Source organism: Hipposideros armiger, unplaced genomic scaffold (assembly GCF_001890085.2).
Source record: "Hipposideros armiger isolate ML-2016 unplaced genomic scaffold, ASM189008v1 scaffold_176, whole genome shotgun sequence".
Lineage (NCBI taxonomy): Eukaryota > Metazoa > Chordata > Mammalia > Chiroptera > Hipposideridae > Hipposideros > Hipposideros armiger.
In genome coordinates, this window is record NW_017731526.1 from 2,021,374 (window position 1) to 2,036,662 (window position 15,289).

Sequence of the window (15,289 nt, forward strand, 5' to 3'; positions counted from 1 at the left end):
AGATCTTAACACCATTGCACAGTGTGGGCCTTTTCCTACTCCACTGCACTGACCTGGAATATGAGACGCAAAGCCAACTGTAAATGCCCTCTGAGAACCTGAGAGGCCAGGAGAGGCGACATTTCCTTCCGGAAGCATCCACGGACTCTGCCAACACTAGTTTTTCCTCTACCTGACCTCCTGCACCATAGGAGGTTGGCATCTCATAATGGTGATTCTGCATTTCATTATTCGTCACTGTATTTTTCTCAAATTATTTCCTTGGAAAATTTTATCTCCTCCATGAGAAAATTCTTTGTTATGTTTCTCTGCATTCCCCACATTACCTAGCCCAGTGCTGAGCACATACAATAGTAACTGCTCAGTCGGTACAGGTGTCAATGGAAGTGGATCAAACTGACAAGGACACACTTGCTTTTCTTTCAGCTAGAGCAGTGGTTGTCAGACTGGGTTCCATGGAACCTGATGAACCCACAGATTCTGCAAAATCATTAAAAGGCATTTTTAAAAATACAACAGTTAAATTGGTCATTTTTACTAGTGAAAACAAGCACTTCTGACTTTTTACTAAGTTAATGTAAATTTGAACTTACAACTAAGAGCCACTTTTATCCATTTTATATATTGGGGTTCTATTTTGGATTTCATCTGAGAAAAGGGCTCTGTGAATATTCAGCTGGAATCTCAGCCCTCGGGCTGCACTCTCACCTGGCCTGGCAGTCCTCAGCTGGACCACAGCATGGGCGCTCCCGACTTCATTCTCAGCCATGCACTGGTAGACGCCTTCGTCCTCAGGCCCCACGCTGACCACCCGCAGGGCCCTACGGGACAGTCGGAGGCGCTGGCTGGAGGTGAGGGGCACAGCATTCCTCAGCCACAGCACGGACGGTGGGGGGTTCCCTCGCACATCACAGGTGAGCTTGGCACTCTGGCCCCATGGGATGACCAACTGGGACAGCTCCACAGTGACCTCAGGGGGTTCTGCCGGGAAACCAAAGCAGGGATGAGAGAGGCTGTGTCTTCCCATCCAGGGCCAGACAGGCTGGGGAGGGGACTGCGGTCAGGGAAGGCTCCCTCCTTCCCTGTAGCTGTTGGTAGAGGGAAGGAAAGGTCCCACGCCTCTGTCAGTCACGACAGTGACTGCCAGGCACAGAGAGGGCTGCCAGGCCAGCACACCCTAGTCCCCGGGATCCAAGGAGCTCTGCCCTTCTCAGTACTCCTCCATCACTCACTCGGCACATGACCTCTCCCATGGCACAGGAACTTGTCTGAACCTGGGGTTATCACCTTCTAGAAAGGCCCTGTAGACCAAAGACCAAGGAGGTCTGCGGGGGACACTTACCGAACACCTGGACATTGTAGAGGATGACCGCTGCCCCAGGCTCTCCCACCCCGTTGTCAGCCATGCAGCGGTAGGTCCCCGAGTCCTCCTCACTGGTGGTATCGATGAGGAGGTTGCTCAGCAGGAAGCGCGTCTTGTTGTAGCCAGCGACACTGGACCCATCCTTGGCCCAGGTGACGCGTGGGGGTGGGATCCCACTGGCCACACACTCCAGGATGAGACTCTGGCCTTTGGTGACAATGATGGTCTGGGCCTCTGGGGGGTAGATGATGCGGGCAGCCTCGGCAGTGGAGCCTGGAGTGGCGAGGAGGGGAAGGACAGCATATGGGACCAGGATTTTGCACAGAGGGTCTCCTCCATCCCACCTTGGGTGACCCGGCCCCAGGAGGCAGTCCCAGAAAGCATGGATTTGGAATCAAACAGCCTTCAGGGGCTTAACAACCTAAATGGGGCAAGTTACTTAATTCCCCTGGGCCTTGGGTTCCTTATGGGACTGCTTTCTGCAGAGAGCTGTTATAAGAAATGAGAGAGAAATGGAGTATAGCATCGTCAACACAGCATATGCACAGGTAAACTGTGTGTGTTGGCAGAGAGAGAGAAAGATGAGAGGGTGGACAGAGGAACTTAAATGGTGCAGTGATTTTTCTTGCTTTCAATCCATAAGTGCACTCTGAGACTGAGGATGAGATGGGAGATAAGGATCCCCTAAGCCCCACCATGGGTCTCAGTTCCCAAGTATCTCCCACAGTATGAGCATCTCACAGTAAGCGTCTTACTGAGCAGGACTTCTTCTTTAAAGATATACATTTCTCATATTGGGAGATCCCCCAAAGTAAATCAACTACTTTATTGGGTGCACAGCTGAGGAAGCAGCAATCTTTTTTTTAATGCTCGGGGAGAGACCACATAAAACTATTGAAAGGCGTATTGCCCTCGAATGCGCAGTCTTCCTCGGGGACCTTCAAGGAGCATGTTGACTATGTGTGATTTTGCTTCATGTGACAACCAGGGACAGATCCAGGCTTTATAAGACCTGACACTCATACAGCTTGGGAGGCCCTCTTTAAGAATATGGAATACAAAATTACAGATACAGAATGAAGCGAGTGAGGGGCCACTGAAGTTTTGCTTCATTAACTTCAAAGTAAATCCGCCTCTGGTGCTGACTCAAAAACCAACCTCCATGTATGATGTCCCTCCGCTGAATACGCAAGGAGCCCAGCAAAGTGCCTGGTGCATGAGAGTTACTCAACAAAGGTAGCTGCTGTTTTCATATAAACGGGAGTCTTTGGGACTCCACAGATATTCACCAGAGGGAGGTGCTGGGCATACTGCAGCAGTGCAGGTAGAGTAGGTTTAGCCTGGTCGCATACAAGGCAGGCCTGATGGCCTCACATAGGCACAAATGCACCATCATCTTTTCTAAGCATATGCTGTCAGCAGCTGAGTGCCNGTTCAGCACCTGAGAACTGATACCATTAGAGCTTACTGCAATTCCAGGGCAAGACCCCGCCTGCCTGTGCTGCTGTTTCCACTGGAGACCCAGAGCCCCCCGCCGCAGCCTACACATTCCAACTGATCTCCCATTCTGAAAGTAACACAGTGAAGAAAGCTCTCAGGAGGCAGGAGGAAGGGGGTGTCTTCCACAAGGCTACGATGTAACCAGGAAGCACAGCCATACCCTTGAGCCAAGCGAGAGGGCAGAGAGTTTTGAGAGGCTGCACTTGGGCTGGCTGGAGGGGCAGGACCCCCCCACCCTGGCTGAGTCCTTAGTCTTCAATGTCCCAGTAGCCCAAGCCCAACGACCTTCACTCCCACCTTGGAGAGCACAAAGCTTGGAGCATGGGCTGTGGCACCCCCAGGTCCCCTCTTCCAGTAGCAAGACCCCGCCCCTTACGGCGCACGCGCAGCCTGTCACTGGAGCCCGAGGTTTTCACTTCCTGAGTCACTGGATTGTAGGCGGCACACTTGTACATCCCCTCGTCCTCCTGGCTGGCGTTCACAATCTGGAGGTTCCCTGATGGCATGATCAGGTAGTTATCTGAGGGAAGAACAGGGGAGGGGAACATGGGATGAGTTTGGGCCTAGAATACTGCACCCACCAGCTCCCACAAAGGTAGGGGTGGGGACAGGTAGGGCAGGAGTTGTACACCTGAGTCCCAACAAGCCCAAACGAAAAATGCTATTCTTCCCATAAGGCCTTGCACCCGGGGAATGAAACTAACCAGCCAACTAACTAACTCCCCAGAGTTAGTACATAGGTCTGTGGAAAAGCATTTTATATTTACAAGGGAGCCGGGATAGGGTAGAAAGGCAGCAGGATTTGGGGTCCTCCAGGCCTGGACTCAAGCTCTGGACCTGCTAACTGTGTGATCTTGAGCAAGGCAATTAACCTCGCAGATCCTGTTTCCTCATATCTAAAATGGCATAAGGTGTGCTGTTTCAGAACCATTGTAAGGAGTCAGGGTCCTGTGCTGCATGCATGGGAGATGAGATGAGCATGCCCACAAGCCACCAGGAGGAAGGGAATCTGACTTTAGAACCTCCCATCAGTCTCTGTCATGGTCTCAGCTCTGAGCCACCTCGCTACTAAACATCTGCAGCCAGGGAGGAATATTGTAACTGCCAATCGCTGCCTTCTCCATGAATGCCTCGGAAGCCCTTCCCTCTGTACCACTAGCCTGCTAGGCTGTGTCTGCTTCTGGGTCAGGGGTGCCAGGAGGCTGGGACCCCAAGGCTGTGTGCAGCTTCTTTCAACAGGAGACAGATTCACAGCTGCTGGATACCCCAGTGACTGGGATGGGGCTTGCTGGCAGGCAAAGGACTGGCCACCAGCTCTGAGCTCTCTGGTGGCCTGCCCTGGGAGTTGTGGTGTCCCTGTTCTCTGCGCTCACTGATCCTGGTGCCTGCCTACCTGCCTGCCCCTGGGCTGCCCCAGGGATGAGCTACTTAGGCAAATGCCAGACAGGATGGGAAAGCCCTCGAGCTTTGTGGAATGGGCATGCCTCCTCTAGAGACTGCTGCCCAGTGTCTGTGGGGATCAATGCTGTTCGCTCAGTCTCCAGTCACTTCCGAGGGGCAGGATTAGGCTTTTTACCCTTTCAAAAATAGTTTTCTGTATTTTCTACATGAACATATATTTCTTTCATAACCAGAAAAAGTTAATCAAAATATTTAAAAATCTATAGCCTATTTTGAAAGGTATATTTTGAGCTGTGGGCTTCAGACAAGTAGGTTCCACTTGGCCTTGAGTGCAGGGTCAGTTGTGGATGAAGCTATGTCTTGAGAGACATGCCCTCTCCCCACTGGCACTCTTTCGACCAAAGCTTGGCCTCCCCTGGACCAGCTGTCATACCCACTGTGGCCTGAGCAGGAAGCTGTAATAGCTGAGACAGCTGCATTTCCAGGAAAATGGAAAGAGGGAAAAACTCAAGTTCCACTAGAAAGAATGCTCTGCTGTGTGGGGATGAGCTCCACACCTCCCACCAGGGAATCCGGCAGCTGCAGGAACGGCTGGGTTCATCAGGCAGCCTTTCTGTGTGTGCCTGGTGGCTGGGAGCCCACATGGAGAGGGGATCTGGAACCCTGTGCTGAGAGCCCTGATCAACTGTGGCAGCTCAGCAACATCTTCCAGGGCTTCAAAGGATGAAGAAATGCCTCATGACAGAGCAGAAGACCCCATAAAGGAAGCCAATCTCTCTAGGACCCTACGAGGCTAAATATCAAGGTCAAAGACGGCTGAGCAGCATGAGGAGGGGACTATCACGTGTTGATGGGGATTTGGGGGACAGTGGTCAGAGATGGCCGGCTTCCCTGCTGGTCTTGGCCTGTGGTCCCCTGCCTGCTCACTCACCTCTGGATGCCTCCAGCCACTCTTGTTTGACGCTGTATCGGACCTGGGCTTTTGGGTGGCTCTCAGGAAGGTGGCAGGCAATGACTGCTGTGTTCCCTTCATCTACTTCAATCACATGCTGCACATCTAACTTGAAGTCCTGGAGATCTGTGGAGAGAAGAGAAGGTGTTGGCTGAGCCTCGATGGAGGAGACATGCTATGTTTCAGGGTGGCTTGCATCTTGTGTCTTGGTGTGTGTAGTCACAACACACAGCTGCAGAACCTCACTCACTGGGGGTCCTCCAAGTCCTTCCTCTAGCCTGTTGTCTATGGGAGTTTATAGGACGGAATGTGTGGCCCTCATCACTGCATGGGACTTCAATTTGGTATATGTAAGCTGCAGCGTTGGGGTGGGTATAGAGAATTCCACCAAGAGGTGCCTGTAATGCAGACCAGCCTCTTCTGTTACACTGCGACACAAAAGGAGTTGGCCAGCTCCATTGGCCCTACTGAACCAGGTCATGGTCAAGGCACAAATGTCCTGGCACAGCTTAGCTAATGGAGACTGAAGGGAACAATGAAAGGAGAATGCTGATGTCTTTTCTCCAGTTCAATCAAGAACAGCTTGCGCCAGTTATTCTCAGACATCCACAGTGAAAAGTGACAGGCCTGAGATTCCACTCAATTGCCAACCATGGTTATAACCAGAAGGCTGATTCCTGCTACCCAGGAGCTATACTCTACATTATAATCCTTCATCCAGAAAGGATAATCCTTTCTTAGGGGTGAGGTGGGGATCTGTGGATTCCCTAAGGGTTGTCTAAGGTAAAGAGGGATCTCCCTGGTGTGGCTTAATGGCAGTGGATATTGGGCGAGCCAAGGGTCCTGACACCAGGCTTCAGTCTCTGGAAGCATGATGGCCATCTTTCCTGTCTTGGCAGGGTGGCAGGAAGACCAGGATCTAAACCAGGAGAGGATGGAGATCCATCTGGAACAAAAGCAGGATGTTTCCCAAACCATCCAACAGTCCAAACAACACAACACTCTTTGTAGGAGCCAAATCACTAATATTGCTGAACAAAATGGGCCATTTGTGTAACAAAACCACATTCCATATTTGGGTTTCAGAATTGCAGCTGAATTTAACTGAAGAGAGGAAATAAAATTAATGGAAAGTCAGATAAGAGAGATGAAAATATTTACTGACATTCTCTTCATAAATGTACCTAGAAAAACCCTGGAGGCACCCTCACCGAATGCTGACCATGCCAAATTCTGTTCAGCACCTGAGAACTGATACCATTAGAGCTTACTGCAATTCCAGGGCAAGACCCCGCCTGCCTGTGCTGCTGTTTCCACTGGAGACCCAGAGAAGGCAACAGGAGCAGGGGGGAATCAGGCTTCTCACAGAAAATGACCAAAAACAAACGACTGTCACCAAAGGAGAGCCTGGTGATCGAGGCCCTCAGTGAGGTCAGAGGTTCCCATTAATAGAACTTTCCAGAAGCTCTTAGTGAAGCCCGGGCAGGGCAGGAGAGCCCTTTTGTTTTAATGAGAGGATCATTGTCCCTTTGGTTACAATATCGGATTGTGAACTTTTTAGGAGCAGGGACCAAATCTTCTTCATATACATAAATTTATACATACATGTACACACACACACACACACACACACACACACACACACAAACCAAGGTGCCAAAAAAATGTATACAAGTGGACACTTTGGTCAACGTTGCTCAAGCAGTAGTTCGCCGTAATCAAAAATGTCTGGACACTGATGGTAACCACTTTGAGCACCTCTTGTAATTGTAGAAGTCAAACGTGACTTGTATTCATCTTTTGTTATTGGTATATACTATTACAATTTTAATACAGTTTTTTTCCTTTCTATAATGTGTATACATGTTTTTGGCACCCTCTGTATGTCTTCTGAACCTAACCCAGGGCCTGGCCCACGCAGACGCTCAGTAAATGTTGGCTGACTGAATGACTACCTTGGAGTTGGGCCCCTCAATCAGGGACAAGATGCCCATTTATGTTGTTTGAACTCAGGTTTGCTAGTTGAGTTTGGTCTACATTGTGAACTCAAGGATAAGGGCCAAGCGTAACAAATTCTATAGGAACCTATTATCCAAGTGTGGCCAACCTTCTGCCTAAGTGTGGCTATTTTGAAAATAGAATGTTTCTTGAGGGGTTACATCTGGGTTCTAATAAATGTAGAGTAAGAAATACATGGTGTTCGTGGAGTGGTGTGGCAAAAACAGTGACAGCCTGCCTGATTCATTTCTACTGCCCCATTTCACTTGCCCGGCTGACCAAGTGATGCCTGTGGGTCAAGGCGAGCTCTCTCATGAATTCCTTCCTTTGAGTGGGTGTAAGGCCTTCTGGGCTTTTAAAGAATTCTCTTGTCATTATTTAATTTTTTGTGTGTGATATCTGACCCTAACTGAATTGTTAATTCCTAATGGGCAGCCCATTAATTTTGCACTCCACACTCCCCACCCCGAGCTTGTACTGAGGTGCTGCACAGTATTTAGGATATAGCAAATGCCCTCTATATCCTTGTTGAATTGAACAGTTTGTAAGGCTGAACCCAAGACCCATGTTATGGGCGTGCAACCTATGCAGTGGCACAGGGCTCCTTGCTTGGAAGGGGCCAGTGCTTGGTTTAATGCTTTGCTGTCATCATCTTGAAATTTTTAATAATGTTTGAACAAGGGACCCTGCATTTTCATTTTATACTGAGCCCCACAAAAAAAAAAAAAAAGCCTCTCAGCCAAAACATCGAATGCATTTTCTTTCAGAGAAGAGGAAGATAAGGACTATGGGAAAGGGTGGATTACCTGTGCTCAATGTGTTTGAGGTAAATATTGCTAACTGCACTCAAAAGCAATGCACTTAACAGCCCAAAGGCTTTAATCCTCCTCAGCACAGTGCACACAGTACCTGCCAAGTCAGGAGGCTCCCCTCTACGTGAGCTGTGAGCGTTGTGAGCTCAGGGGCTTCTGGAAAATTCCTCTACCACTGAGAAGCACTCTCTTCAACGGTCTGATGATAAATCTAAAACTACACCAAGAATTATTTTTCCCCACCCTCCTCCTTTTCTTTACCTCATTCCAAGGAAATGTGCCTCAAGCAAGAATATACTTAAACCTAACAGATCATTTTGCAAGAAAGATGTGAGCAACTGAAAAGAGTTTGGCACCGGAATGCCGTGTCTATCTTAATGGCTCCGGGCTCCTGCCCCATCGTAATTGAGGGCTTATCCAGGCGGGGAGCATGCACTCCTCCATGTACCCACCTCACCCAACCAATACTAGAAGCACTATGCCCCCCCCCTGCCCCCCTTAAACCTCTCTTGGTTTCTTCTGCACCTCTGACAACTGCTGCACTGGAGACAGAAGGCTGTGCAGTGGGAGAGGCACAAAGGCGGGCACCGGTCAGCCATGTGGCCAGACAGCCCCTCTCCTCTGTTCTTATGCCAACATGTGCACAACAGCCCATGTGGGCAGGACCAAGGACACCCCAGCTGGGCACCCAGCTTCCCACAAGGGCCGACTGGCAGGCGAGCCTTCCTGGCTTCAAAACAACTAAGCAGCAGTTTGGTCCTTGGCCCTGTCCCCTCCTTGTGCCACCTAAGCTTAAGCCTTAGCTGTTGCTTCACTAGACAAACTCCCGATTATTTGGCTGCTGGAGCAAAAGTTGAGTTTCACTAAGGGATCAAAGGCAGAGTAATGAAGTGATGAATGATTTGAAAATCAGAGCACCCCCTTTCTAGTGTTTTTGGAGCAGGAAGGAGGCAAGAGAGGGTGGAGACTTCCTGATCAATAACAGCCTCATCAGCCACCAGGCCAGGCAGATGCAGAGATCCAGTTGGCTGCATGTGAAGGAAACCAGCCTGTTCCCAGGCCCCTTTGTCTGCAAAGCCAGTTTCCTGGCCAGTCCCTGGGATGCTCAGGAAGACTGCTGGGAATCGGGCAGGCCCTTCAGTTACAAATGGAGTTAGCAGGCCTCCAGGAAGAATGATGGATCAGGTTTCATGGGGAAATGGTTTGACAGGACACCTGCCCTTGCCTGTTGGCTTGTGTGTTTGAGAAATCCATTAGTGGAATGTTTTTGCAGCTTTAATCCTCTTACCTTCCCTCAGACCCCTCTTTTACATCCTCTCTGTGTATTCTTCCAGCTATTTTATTAACTTGTCCCTACTAATCAAATAGCAATAGGCTCATTCTTATTGGTTCTGAGCTCTCAGCTGGTCTAAAGCCTTGGTCACTGGCACCATCTTGGAGTTTACTGCCCTTCCTTACTTGTCACAGAACTTTGTGCTTCCTCAGAAAGCCCATAATAGTTTAGGCTCCAAACAGAACCCTGCTCAGTTCCTTGCCTTCTAAGAGCTCAGTTTTCTTAAGAGACCGTGTATCTTCTGATATATCACTTCTGTAGGACCTGGGATACACAGAATACAAGAATTTGTTGACAAATCATGTGATGTGCTATATTTCCTCTTCCCATTTACAGGGTACATCAGGCACCTACTTTCTTGGCAGGGGTAGGGAGGGGGTGGAGGCGGGTGGCAAATAAAAAAGACATTTAGAGGCAGGTCAGTGTTACTGCCATAATCAGGATCATACGCAAAACTACAAATGAACAAGTTTTATCTTGAGCCCCATTTGAATTTCTCACTACCTTCTAGCCTTGATCCTTCCTTTATTTAATAAAACTCTCAGTAGAGCTATAAATTAAATTACACAGTTTGGTGTATGTTCATGTATTCGCATAATGTATAATTGTCAACTCTTAATTATAGGTTCATACCCCCGATTTTCATAGAATTTACACATTCGGTTATAGGGTGCATTGCGCCTCAGCAGAATGCCCCAGTGTAATACATGAACTTAATCACTTTCAAGGAGTTTCCTCATTCCACCCTCTTCTCTGTGAGTACTCAGGCTACAAATCAAAGTTCAATTCTGTTTAATTAAGAAATCAGGAAAGGGGCCGGCTGAGTGGCGCATTGGTTAAGAGTTGGCTTGGGAGTGCCAGCTCTGAGCAGTAGGGCCCCGGTTTGGATCCCACATGAGGGCCAGTGACACTACCCTTTACAGCTAAGATGGTGAACAACAGCTCGACCTGGAGCTGGGCTGCTGTGAGTCACTGGCAACGGCATAGGCTGCAGCCCCTGCTGCAGTGGGCTGCTGTGAGCTACCGTGTATGGCTGGCAACCGGCATGAGCTGCCGTGAACCACCATGAGTGGCAGTCCAGTGGCCAGCGACCGATCTGCCTCACCCGGGAAGAGCACAATGATCACAATACCAGCATGGGCTAGTGAAGCGACGTCCTCCACAGCTAGACTGAGGAACCAAAGGACAGCAACTTGTCTGTTCCCCTTCCCCGATTCCCCAACGCTGTTCCCCTCCCACAATTCCCCAATAAAAAAATCTCAAAAAAATTTTTTTTAATCAAGTAAGACAGCAACTTCGGCTGGAGGCTGCAAGGAGTTACCACATACCCATCTCCATTAACTCAGCTGAATGCTTAAAAAAATGGACTTTCTACCCATCCGGGCATTTCTCACTTTCAGTCAGTCCTGTCCTCCACCCCTGCCTGTTCTCAGGAATCACAAAACAAGCTTGCACTTATCTGCTGAGGTTTGGATGGGACCCACCAGATTGTGGGGGTACGGCAGTGGGCTCCCTTGGCAATGCTGCTGGGAGGGCTCAGTAGCCTCGTGGCCATTGGCAAGTTTCTGGGCTGATAATTCTATTTCCCCATCTCTCATGGCGTCCAGGCCTCAACTTGTCCTTTTGGTGGCTTGCCGCATCTGTGGCTTATGTTACAAAGCACAGAGAAACTTTGCTATCATGAGCACTCCTCAGTGGCATGCTGACCCCGTGGTCCTTCCCTGCATCTTAGTCCCTTTTTGAACAATGGCAAAGGTGCAAGGGAAGCAAAACTCCTAAGAACCTTCTCTGGCAGAGCCTGAGGCTCACTGCTGGACAGATGGACTTGGAGGTGAAGTCGGGGAAAGTGAAGGGTCCTTGGCACGGCCTCCCTGTGTGGCCTCTGGCAATGCAGAGGGTTCTCCTTTGCCACACACTGCTTCACTGATGTGCAGAGAATCAATACTGCCTTCCACCTCCAAGTCACTTGGGGAACCATGGCTTGGCATGACCCCAAGATTAGACCTTTCTAAGAAAGTGCTCTGCAAGTGGATCAATTACAGAAGCAGAGTAGAGGCTGCAGCCCAACGTTGCTTTCATTAGCTCAGAAAGCCTGGTGCCTGGGAAGTTGATGGGGTTTGCTGTGGGATGGGCAAGCATCTCAGAAACCACGCAGTCTGGATAGTGACTAAGACTTTTGCCAGTCTGTAGCCCTGGCACACAAACCACTGAAACCGAACCCAACTGTAGCCCACAAGGCTGAGCAAAATCAGGATATTCTGTAGTCAGCATTCGGCACAATACCATTCCCCTAGGCATCACTGATCCTTTCCTTCAGCCATCCAGGAGCTGAAGAATCATCTATTATGCCAGGCACTGCAGAAGATACCAAGAAGACAAAGGCATAGTTCCTAATCACAAGGGGCTTTAATTTAATAGACAAGACAGATAAAAACACACAAGACAGGGGACAACGATTTGCAAGAGCAGTGTCCCCAAGCTTAGTCCCTACCATCTCCACCAGCATTCCAGCCTAGGTCAAGGTCACTTCGATCTCCAGCAAAACTTAGAAAGGGGGGTTGGCAGAATGAGTACCCCTCCTCCCTTTGCAGGCAGGGAACGTGGATAAATATGTTTACTCTTTGGGATTTTTTTCTGCCTGTTCAATTGCACAAATAATTTTGGCTCCAAAGCTCCCTCCTGACAGCCATGGAAACAGGACATAAAATTTCTCAAACACACTTTCTGATCAAAACAAGGCATGCTTGCTTTTATTTAAATAAAAAAGTTTCCATGGGGGGAGAAAAAAAAAAAGCCTTTGCAGATGCCAAACACATTAGTTGTTAAATCTTGTGTTTCTTTCCTTTGAGTTGAGGTAGGGTTTGCACCCAGATTTGAGGAGCCTAAGAAGCTGAGGATGGAGAAGAGGTTAACGAGCCAGGGGGATGAGGGCAGAAGATCAAAGTCACAACAGGAGGTGGGCAGGAGAGGAGAGACGGCACAAAGGGAGAAGTGTAAGAGGAAGCAGGAGGAAAAATGAGAAGGACCTCGTTTGTAATGTCATTAAATGATTTGCAATAAACTGGCCTAATGCTTCAGGAATTTCTTGGCTTAACCAATTAAAAAATTTTTTTTTAAAAAGAGACATAAGAAGAGAATGAGAAATGTGATTAATCCTTGAAGACAAATCAAGGATGGGAGCCATGTCTCCACTGAGTCTGGCAGCCAGATGACCGGAGAAGATGTCTGTAGACCATCTCGTTTATCTGATTTCAATGTAGCTATGAGGTAGGGCTGGTTAGCAGAACTGGGGAGTTTCTTTTGGACCAGATGAAGGAATGAAATGGTTTGAAAAAATACACGGAGAAAAGAGAAGAAGGAAAAAAAAGATTTACTTGCCAGCAACCCACATCACACATATTTCTCTGATCAACCCAATATAAACTTTAGCAATGGGAAAATTAATGTGAATCCTGGTGGTCTGGACTCATCAGAGCCAGAGCTGGATCCCCGCACAGTCTTTGGCAGGCAGGCAGCCTGTACAGGAAGAGAGAGAGGACAGAAAAGGGAGGCCAGGGCGCTTAGACAAAGAATGGAGATGAGCACTTCAGTGTGCCTTTAAAAACAGCACTGGGAGAGGCAGGGCACCATCCCAAGGCCAGTGAGGCCCACTGTGGGACACTTTTTCTGCCCACACACCTGAGCTACATATTCCTAAAGCGGTGGTAGCTACCAATACCATCCATCCACTGTCTCTGACAGGGTCCCCTGAGATAGCTGGTAGGACACGGAGCCACAATCACTGGCACCTCCCTTTAAAGGTTCCAAAGGTTAATCAGAATATCTCAATTGCTTTTAAATGGTCTTTTGGGTTTCTCACACCCATCAGTTTTTCTAACCTCTTTGTATCTTCAACCTGTTTATGTCCTGAGTTCTTGCTTCATCCTTTCTTATTCACTTCCTTAAAACTTTTAATATATCAGACTTGGTAAAGAAACCTTTGTTCATCTTCTGCATGCCCGTTTTGCTCTTTCAGACTTCAAACACATTTTATCTGGAGTCTTCTTCGTTCTAGACATTCACTGAAGGCCTACTGTGTGCCAGGCCCTGTGTAGAGCAGTGTGGTCACAGAGACGAATGGCCACATTCCTGCCCTCCAGGAAATGAGACCATGGCAGGAGAGGGCTATTGAAATAAACCTGGGATGGTAAAGAAGCAGGAAAGACGAGACCCTACTCCAGATACTTGGGAAGTTGAGAGGATCAAGAAGAAATTCCTAGAGGAAGAGATACTTGAGTCTTGAAAATTGAAAAGAAATTCATTAACCCAAGGGAGGAGGGCAGTTTCTGGGGAAGGGAATGGAAACGATGATGCTGCAGGCAGAGGGAGCACCATTCCAAAATCAAGGGGAACGTGCAACATGAGCTGAGAATAGGCCAAGTTTGCTGGGTCTGGAGTGGGAGGTGGGGCTCAGAGATGAGCTTAAGTATCACCCTACAGCCTGAGCTTTAGTCTGTGCTTCCTGGAGTCTTCAAATGTTTTTCAAGTAGAAGAGGAGCACGGTCACTCAAAATTCAACACAATTTTCCCTACAGAAAAAACAAATGCCGTTTTTTCCTCAGCAAGTTTCTTTTCCTTTTGCTTACATTCCCCCCCCCCCCCCCCCAGTATTAAGAGAGAGTCCTTTATCTTAGATGTGAGCATCTGTTCCATTTTCAGGACAGACTTGATAGTTCTCAAGGTTATTACCAGATTTCAAAAATGGTTGAAAGCCCCAAAACAAGGTCAAAGTAGAAATCCTTCAACTTTTCCACATACACAAAAGGGGAAGCCAAAGGACTTATTTGCTGTCTTGATTCTGTTTCATTTTAAAGGAATCATCTTGCACCATGTTTCTTAAAGGAATCCAGTGATATCAAGCAAGCTAATTATAGTAGTCTTCCCCATCCACAGGGGGATATGTCCCAAGACCCCAACCCCCCCATGGATGCCTGAAACCACAGATAGTACTGAACTCTATTTACACTATGTTTTTATCTATACAGCCATGTGCCACATAATGACGTTCCAGTCAATGACGGATTGTACATATGACGGGGGGTCCCCTAAGATTATAATGAAGCTGAAAGATTTTATCACCTAGTGCCACTGTAGCTGTCATGTCATAGTACAAAGGCATTACTCACGTATTTGTGGTGATGCTTGTGTAAACAAACCAACTGCACTGCCAGTCGTATAAAAGTATCGCACGTACAATTATGTACAGCACATAATACTTGATAATGATAATAAACAACTACGTTACTGATTGAGTATTTACTATACTTTTTATTGTTGTTTTAGTGTACTCTTTCTACTTATAAAAAGTCTTAAAGTGGCAGAGTTAAAACAAACCCTGGATCTTTTTTTCCCCCTAGTTTCTTATTTTTTTCCATTACTACCAGTTTGGCCCTTCATTGAATTCATGGGTTAAAATATGGTAACAAAGGGCCCCTGTCACCTTCTGACCTTTCCTCAAAGTCACAGAATCATGGAGACAGCTGCCAAAGGGGAACTCCTTCCTTTCCTGTCAGCTGCCTCACCTTCTGATCCCTGATGCCAGAAAGAGGATAATTCGGGAGTACATGCCTGGTCTTAGTGCTTAATTGCCTTATGGAGGGGTTAAAGATCCGCTCTCAATTAAACGAGCATCAGCTTAAGACGTCACATTAGCTTGAGGACTAAAATTCCCAGATATAGAATTACTACCCAGTTACCACCCATTTTATTTCTAACCTTGACTGGGACCTAGGGATGACAGGACAATTGGGAGAATTAAAGAATAAAAAAATGGAAAAGGGCCGGCTGAGTGGCGCTATGGTTAAGAACTCGCTTGGGATGCCAGAGGGCCCCGGTTCGGATCCCACATATGAGGGCCAGTGACACTGCCCTCCACAGCTAAGATGCTGAAC

At 48.1% G+C, this 15,289-nt stretch overlaps 1 protein-coding gene across 6 annotated transcripts in view; it reads right to left on the reverse strand.

Annotated features, from left to right (window-relative positions):
* The window catches only part of BOC (BOC cell adhesion associated, oncogene regulated), a 71,926-nt gene that overhangs the window by 14,029 nt on the left and 42,608 nt on the right, over positions 1–15,289 (reverse strand). For all 6 annotated transcript variants that reach the window (XM_019652267.1, XM_019652269.1, XM_019652268.1 and 3 more), the window contains 4 exons: positions 5,196–5,342; positions 3,240–3,383; positions 1,343–1,636; positions 709–981 (listed from right to left, as the gene is read on the reverse strand). In XM_019652267.1, coding sequence (XP_019507812.1) covers positions 709–981; positions 1,343–1,636; positions 3,240–3,383; positions 5,196–5,342 — 858 coding nt within the window. The remainder of the gene's footprint in view (positions 1–708; positions 982–1,342; positions 1,637–3,239; positions 3,384–5,195; positions 5,343–15,289) is intronic.